The sequence below is a fragment of the Salvelinus namaycush genome, unplaced genomic scaffold (genome assembly GCF_016432855.1).
Source record: "Salvelinus namaycush isolate Seneca unplaced genomic scaffold, SaNama_1.0 Scaffold1057, whole genome shotgun sequence".
Taxonomy (NCBI): Eukaryota; Metazoa; Chordata; class Actinopteri; order Salmoniformes; family Salmonidae; genus Salvelinus; species Salvelinus namaycush.
This window is the reverse complement of record NW_024057739.1, coordinates 2,026-10,000: the sequence shown is the minus strand read 5'-3', so window position 1 is coordinate 10,000 and position 7,975 is coordinate 2,026. Positions and strand designations below refer to the sequence as shown.

General features: G+C 49.8%; 1 protein-coding gene across 1 annotated transcript in view; it reads left to right on the top strand.

Moving 5' to 3' along the window:
• Positions 1-7,722, top strand: part of LOC120035431 (ryanodine receptor 2-like) — a 55,194-nt gene extending 47,472 nt beyond the window's left edge. The window contains exons 12-15 of the mRNA XM_038982176.1: positions 3,232-3,332; positions 3,430-3,764; positions 4,100-4,272; positions 7,627-7,722. Coding sequence (XP_038838104.1) covers positions 3,232-3,332; positions 3,430-3,764; positions 4,100-4,272; positions 7,627-7,722 — 705 coding nt within the window. The remainder of the gene's footprint in view (positions 1-3,231; positions 3,333-3,429; positions 3,765-4,099; positions 4,273-7,626) is intronic.
• The last annotated feature ends 253 nt before the right edge of the window (positions 7,723-7,975 follow it).

Genomic DNA, 7,975 nt, shown 5'->3' with positions numbered 1-7,975 from the left:
TCCCACAGTGCTGAAACAGAGACTAGTTTAACAGGTAGTCATATTCCCACAGTGCTGAAACAGAGACTAGTTTAACAGGTAGTCATATTCCCACAGTGCTGAAACAGAGACTAGTTTAACAGGTAGTCATATTCCCACAGTACTGAAACAGAGACTAGTTTAACAGGTAGTCATATTCCCACAGTGCTGAAACAGAGACTAGTTTAACAGGTAGTCATATTCCCACAGTACTGAAACAGAGACTAGTTTAACAGGTAGTCATATTCCCACAGTACTGAAACAGAGACTAGTTTAACAGGTAGTCATATTCCCACAGTGCTGAAACAGAGACTAGTTTAACAGGTAGTCATATTCCCACAGTGCTGAAACAGAGACTAGTTTAACAGGTAGTCATATTCCCACAGTGCTGAAACAGAGACTAGTTTAACAGGTAGTCATATTCCCACAGTGCTGAAACAGAGACTAGTTTAACAGGTAATCATATTCCCACAACGCTGAAACAGAGACTAGTTTAACAGGTAGTCATATTCCCACAGTGCTGAAACAGAGACTAGTTTAACATGTAGTCATATTCCCACAGCGCTGAAACAGAGACTAGTTTAACAGGTAGTCATATTCCCACAGTGCTGAAACAGAGACTAGTTTAACAGGTAGTCATATTCCCACAGTACTGAAACAGAGACTAGTTTAACAGGTAGTCATATTCCCACAGTACTGAAACAGAGACTAGTTTAACAGGTAGTCATATTCCCACAGTGCTGAAACAGAGACTAGTTTAACAGGTAGTCATATTCCCACAGTGCTGAAACAGAGACTAGTTTAACAGGTAGTCATATTCCCACAGTGCTGAAACAGAGACTAGTTTAACAGGTAGTCATATTCCCACAGTGCTGAAACAGAGACTAGTTTAACAGGTAGTCATATTCCCACAGTGCTGAAACAGAGACTAGTTTAACAGGTAGTCATATTCCCACAGTACTGAAACAGAGACTAGTTTAACAGGTAGTCATATTCCCACAGTGCTGAAACAGAGACTAGTTTAACAGGTAGTCATATTCCCACAGTACTGAAACAGAGACTAGTTTAACAGGTAGTCATATTCCCACAGTACTGAAACAGAGACTAGTTTAACAGGTAGTCATATTCCCACAGTGCTGAAACAGAGACTAGTTTAACAGGTAGTCATATTCCCACAGTGCTGAAACAGAGACTAGTTTAACAGGTAGTCATATTCCCACAGTGCTGAAACAGAGACTAGTTTAACAGGTAGTCATATTCCCACAGTGCTGAAACAGAGACTAGTTTAACAGGTAATCATATTCCCACAACGCTGAAACAGAGACTAGTTTAACAGGTAGTCATATTCCCACAGTGCTGAAACAGAGACTAGTTTAACAGGTAGTCGTATTCCCACAGTGCTGAAACAGAGAGCGTAACCCAGCGTAATCTGGGTTAGGGAAGGGTTTGGCCGGGGGGGCTTTACTTGGCTCATCGCATTCTATCGACTCCTTGTGGCGGACTGGGTGCCTGCAAGCTGGCCTCGGCCGTCAGTTGAACTCCGACACATTGGTGCGGCTGGATTCTGGGTTAAACGGGCAGTGTTTTAAGAAGCAGCGTGGCTTGGCGGGTCATATTTCGGGCAGGACTCATAACTCGACCTTTGACATCTCCCGAGCCTGTTGTAGAGTTACAGCGATGAAACAAGACAGGGAGCCTGGCTGATATGGTGGCTGATCTCTCAGAGGGTCATCTAAGGACAACAACAACAAACAGTGTCTCTGATGAGGATCAACAGCTCGTCCTCGGATCAACAGCTCGTCCTCGGATCAACAGCTCATCCTCGGATCAACAGCTCGTCCTCGGAAGAGCGCTGGAGGAACTAAGTTTAGATGCTACTCAACAGCTAAAGGGGAGATAGTATTATGGGATGTTCAGGATTACAGTTACAGGACACTAGTATCCTCAAGACACTGTTAGCTCCTGGCTAAACAGAAGAGAGAGTCAGGACCATGATAGCTTGCAGGACCAATCTGCATGCTGAACAGTGTGTATGATATTGGGTGCACCAGAGGAGAGGTTGGAGAAGGTCTAGGGACCAGAGGAGAATTTGGAGAACGTCTGGGGGTCCTGAGGAGAGGTTGGAGAACGTCTGGGGACCAGAGGAGAGGTTGGAGAACGTCTGGGGGTCCTGAAGAGAGGTTGGAGAACGTCAGGGGGTCCTGAGGAGAGGTTGGAGAACGTCCAGGGACCTGAGGAGAGGTTGGAGAACGTCTAGGGACCAGAGGAGAGGTTGGAGAACGTCTGGGGGTCCTGAGGAGAGGTTGGAGAACGTCTAGGGACCAGAGGAGAGGTTGGAGAACGTCTAGGGACCAGAGGAGAGGTTGGAGAACGTCTAGGGACCAGAGGAGAGGTTGGAGAACGTCTAGGGACCAGAGGAGAGGTTGGAGAACGTCTAGGGACCAGAGGAGAGGTTTGAGACCTCCTGGGGGTCCTGAGGAGAGGTTGGAGAACGCTAGGGACCTGAGGAGACGTTGGAGAACGCTAGGGACCTGAGGAGACGTTGGAGAACGTCTAGGGACCAGAGGAAACGTTGGAGAACGTCTAGGGACCAGAGGAAACGTTGGAGAATGTCTGGGGCCCAGAGGAGAGGTTGGAGAACGTCTGGGGACCAGAGGAGAGGTTGGAGAACGTCTAGGGACCAGAGGAGAGGTTTGAGACCTCCTGGGGGTCCTGAGGAGAGGTTGGAGAACGCTAGGGACCTGAGGAGACGTTGGAGAACGCTAGGGACCTGAGGAGACGTTGGAGAACGTCTAGGGACCAGAGGAAACGTTGGAGAATGTCTGGGGCCCAGAGGAGAGGTTGGAGAACGTCTGGGGACCAGAGGAGAGGTTGGAGAACGTCTGGGGACCAGAGGAGAGGTTGGAGAACGCCTGGGGACCAGAGGAGAGGTTGGATAACGTCTGGGGGTCCTGAGGAGAGGTTGGAGAACGTCTGGGGACCAGAGAAGACGTTGGAGAACGTCTGGGGGTCCTGAGGAAAGGTTGAAGAACCACTGTCTTATACAGTCTGATGCTCTGGATCTGTGTCTTCCCTCATTGTAGAATTTGGTAATAGATGTGAAACACTGGTGTTGGAAATTCAAAACGAGATGAATCTGAGCCGTGTTGAGTGACATGTAGAGACATGATGTTGGCTGGCAGCATCACATACAGACTTGTCTTTCTCTTGCAGACCAAATGCTTCATCTGCGGAATAGGAAACGACTACTTTGACACAGTACCTCACGGCTTCGAGACCCACACCCTGCAGGAGCACAACTTGGCCAACTATCTGTGAGTAGAGACTTACGTCCCCCCCTGTCTTCTCCAGTCTGTGTCCAGAGTCTGTCAGAGACATACGTCCCCCCTGTCTTCTCCAGTCTGTGTCCAGAGTCTGTCAGAGACATACGTCCCCCCTGTCTTCTCCAGTCAGTGTCCAGAGTCTGTCAGAGACATACGTCCCCCCTCTGTCATCTCCAGGCAGTGTCCAGAGTCTGTCAGAGACATACGTCCCCCCTGTCATCTCCAGTCAGTGTCCAGAGTCTGTCAGAGACATACGTCCCCCCTCTGTCATCTCCAGTCAGTGTCCAGAGTCTGTCAGAGACATACGTCCCCCCTGTCTTCTCCAGTCAGTGTCCAGAGTCTGGCAGAGACATACGTCCCCCCTGTCTTCTCCAGTCAGTGTCCAGAGTCTGGCAGAGACATACGTCCCCCCTGTCATCTCCAGTCAGTGTCCAGAGTCTGTCAGAGACATACGTCCCCCCTGTCTTCTCCAGTCAGTGTCCAGAGACATACGTCCCCCCTGTCTTCTCCAGTCAGTGTCCAGAGTCTGTCAGAGACATAGTTCCCCCCTGTCTTCTCCAGTCAGTGTCCAGAGTCTGTCAGAGACATACGTCCCCCCTGTCTTCTCCAGTCAGTGTCCAGAGTCTGTCAGAGACATACGTCCCCCCTGTCTTCTCCAGTCAGTGTCCAGAGTCTGTCAGAGACATACGTCCCCCCCTGTCTTCTCCAGTCAGTGTCCAGAGTCTGTCAGAGACATACGTCCCCCCTGTCTTCTCCAGTCAGTGTCCAGAGTCTGTCAGAGACATACGTCCCCCCTGTCATCTCCAGTCTGTCAGAGACATACGTCCCCCCTGTCATCTCCAGTCTGTCAGAGACATACGTCCCCCCTGTCATCTCCAGTCTGTCAGAGACATACGTCCCCCCTGTCTTCTCCAGTCAGTGTCCAGAGTCTGTCAGAGACATACGTCCCCCCTGTCATCTCCAGGCAGTGTCCAGAGTCTGTCAGAGACATACGTCCCCCCTGTCATCTCCAGGCAGTGTCCAGAGTCTGTCAGAGGGGACAGAGTTATGAGGTTTAGTTTACTACTGTGTCCTCTTCCCCCCCAACTCTCTCTTTAATGTTGTGTTGTTGGTTCTGCAGAAGCGCTGCAGTGAAAAGGAGTGGGGAGAGGGGGCGTCCCTGTTTTGTCCCTCTTTCTAAAGACTTTCCTGGTAGATAACAGCGTTCTCAACAGTCTCTATGTTGCACTAGGAGGCTATTGATCACGTAGTCATGCAGAGTAGAGAGAAGATCAGGAAGTAGAGGGAATTAAACCAACTCATTTCCTGCTCTATTCTGCTCTACATTCTGTTAAAGGGGCAATCAGCGGTTGAAATCATAACCAAAGTGGTCTCCCCGCCTCTGTTTCAATATAAAGATGAGGGTCATGGATGGGGCTGGAGAAATGGAACCACTCTCAAATTCCTAGACAGAGCTATGGAGGACTGACCATCCATGAGATCTTAACGATGGTTTAACCATGTTTTAGAGGCTGTACAGGGGTTGTCGACTTTCTTACCAAACACTGGACTAACAAAAGCTTGTATTTTGGGTTTGTGATGTTGACTTTGTTACAAAACACTGGACTAACAAAAGCTTGTCTGTTGGGTTTGTGATGTTGACTTTGTTACCAAACACTGGACTAACAAAAGCTTGTCTGTTGGGTTTGTGACGGGGTATGAAACTATCTGTCAGCTGTCTGATTGAAGTGATGCTAATTCTAAATGCCTTTCTGTTTTTGCTTTCCAGCTTTTTTGTGATGTATCTCATTAACAAAGATGAAACGGAGCACACAGGCCAGGTAAGAGTCTCAGGTTTACACCTCTAATGGCACCTGACTCCCTATGTAGTGCACTCCTTTGGACCAGAGCACATAGGCTCCATAGGGCCCTAGTCAAATGTAGTGCACTCCTTTGGACCAGAGCACATAGGCTCCATAGGGCCCTAGTCAAATGTAGTGCACTCCTTTGGACCAGAGCACATCGGCTCCATAGGGCCCTAGTCAAATGTAGTGCACTCCTTTTGACCAGAGCACATCGGCTCCATAGGGCCCTAGTCAAATGTAGTGCACTCCTTTGGACCAGAGCACATAGGCTCCATAGGGCCCTAGTCAAATGTAGTGCACTCCTTTGGACCAGAGCACATCGGCTCCATAGGGCCCTAGTCAAATGTAGTGCACTCCTTTGGACCAGAGCACATCGGCTCCATAGGGCCCTAGTCAAATGTAGTGCACTCCTTTGGACCAGAGCACATAGGCTCCATAGGGCCCTAGTCAAATGTAGTGCACTCCTTTGGACCAGAGCACATCGGCTCCATAGGGCCCTAGTCAAATGTAGTACACTCCTTTTGACCAGAGCACATCGGCTCCATAGGGCCCTAGTCAAATGTAGTGCACTCCTTTGGACCAGAGCACATAGGCTCCATAGGGCCCTAGTCAAATGTAGTGCACTCCTTTGGACCAGAGCACATCGGCTCCATAGGGCCCTAGTCAAATGTAGTGCACTCCTTTGGACCAGAGCACATCGGCTCCATAGGGCCCTAGTCAAATGTAGTGCACTCCTTTGGACCAGAGCACATAGGCTCCATAGGGCCCTAGTCAAATGTAGTGCACTCCTTTGGACCAGAGCACATAGGCTCCATAGGGCCCTAGTCAAATGTAGTGCACTCCTTTGGACCAGAGCACATAGGCTCCATAGGGCCCTAGTCAAATGTAGTGCACTCCTTTGGACCAGAGCACATAGGCTCCATAGGGCCCTAGTCAAATGTAGTGCACTCCTTTGGACCAGAGCACATAGGCTCCATAGGGCCCTAGTCAAATGTAGTGCACTCCTTTGGACCAGAGCACATAGGCTCCATAGGGCCCTAGTCAAATGTAGTGCACTCCTTTGGACCAGAGCACATCGGCTCCATAGGGCCCTAGTCAAATGTAGTGCACTCCTTTGGACCAGAGCACATAGGCTCCATAGGGCCCTAGTCAAATGTAGTGCACTCCTTTGGACCAGAGCACATAGGCTCCATAGGGCCCTAGTCAAATGTAGTGCACTCCTTTGGACCAGAGCACATAGGGTCCATAGGGCCCTAGTCAAATGTAGTGCACTCCTTTGGACCAGAGCACATAGGGTCCATAGGGCCCTAGTCAAATGTAGTGCACTCCTTTGGACCAGAGCACATAGGCTCCATAGGGCCCTAGTCAAATGTAGTGCACTCCTTTGGACCAGAGCACATAGGCTCATTAGGGCCCTAGTCAAATGTAGTGCACTCCTTTGGACCAGAGCACATAGGCTCCATAGGGCCCTAGTCAAATGTAGTGCACTCCTTTGGACCAGAGCACATCGGCTCCATAGGGCCCTAGTCAAATGTAGTGCACTCCTTTGGACCAGAGCACATAGGCTCCATAGGGCCCTAGTCAAATGTAGTGCACTCCTTTGGACCAGAGCACATAGGCTCCATAGGGCCCTAGTCAAATGTAGTGCACTATAAAGGGAATAGGGTGTGATTTTTGACACAAGTACACACAAAATAGACTTTTCCCTCCCATCACTACTCACACAACAACCTCCCCAGTGGCTCCGCGCCTCAGAGGAGAAAACACTGTTTCATCATCAGCAGTATGCTCCGTCACTCTCTGAACACACACTTAGATTTGTAGAAAAGAGAATAATTTGACGTCAGGGAAATTACTACAGCACATACAAACCAGAAAGAGAACCATTTGACCTCAGGGAATTGACACCTACAAATACAAAGACTCCAAAAAGACAAATCTACAGATCACGAAGGCCTCATTTGTGCAGGTTATAATTTTCATTGCACCTTAGTGAAGTTAGTGTATGTTAGTAGAGAGACCATTGGCTTGTGACTGTAGAGGTACATTATCCTGGATGGTAGACATCTTATCTCACTACTTGTTATATATTAAATCAACTGTCTGATACCCCTCCCTTTCCTCCCCTCCCTCCTCCCTTCCCTCCCTCCCTCCCCTCCCTCCCCCTTCCCTCTCTATCCTTCCCTCCCTCCCTCCCCTCCCTCCCCCTTCCCTCTCTATCCTTCCCTCCCTCCCTTTCCTCCCCTCCCTTCCCTCTCTATCCTCCCCTCCCTCCCCCTCCCCTCCCTCCCCCTTCCCTCTCTATCCTTCCCTCCCTCCCCCTCCCCTCCCTCCCCTTCCCTCTCTATCCCCCCTCCCTCCCCCCCTCCCCTCTCTATCCTCCCCTTCCCTCTCTATCCCCCTCTCCCCCCCCCCCCCCCCCCCCCCCCCCCCGTCTCCAGGAGTCGTATGTGTGGAAGATGTACCAGGAGCGTTGCTGGGAATTCTTCCCTGCCGGAGACTGTTTCCGCAAACAATACGAAGACCAGCTCAACTGATCAATTCAACTGACCTACTGATCAGCTGATCTATTGATCCAGAGACTCGTCCTTTCTTACTGATCAATGTGAAAGGGGGGGCTGCTTCGTCACCTTCCTTCGTCAGCTAGCCCCCACGCTGTTCAGAATGCTTTCCAGACACTGTACATAATAATATAATGACGATGATTATTCAACTGTATAATGTCCTTCCTGGGGTACGTTTGGAACACAGGGCTGTGTTTTCACTTTGAGGACTCAATGCTTCATCTAT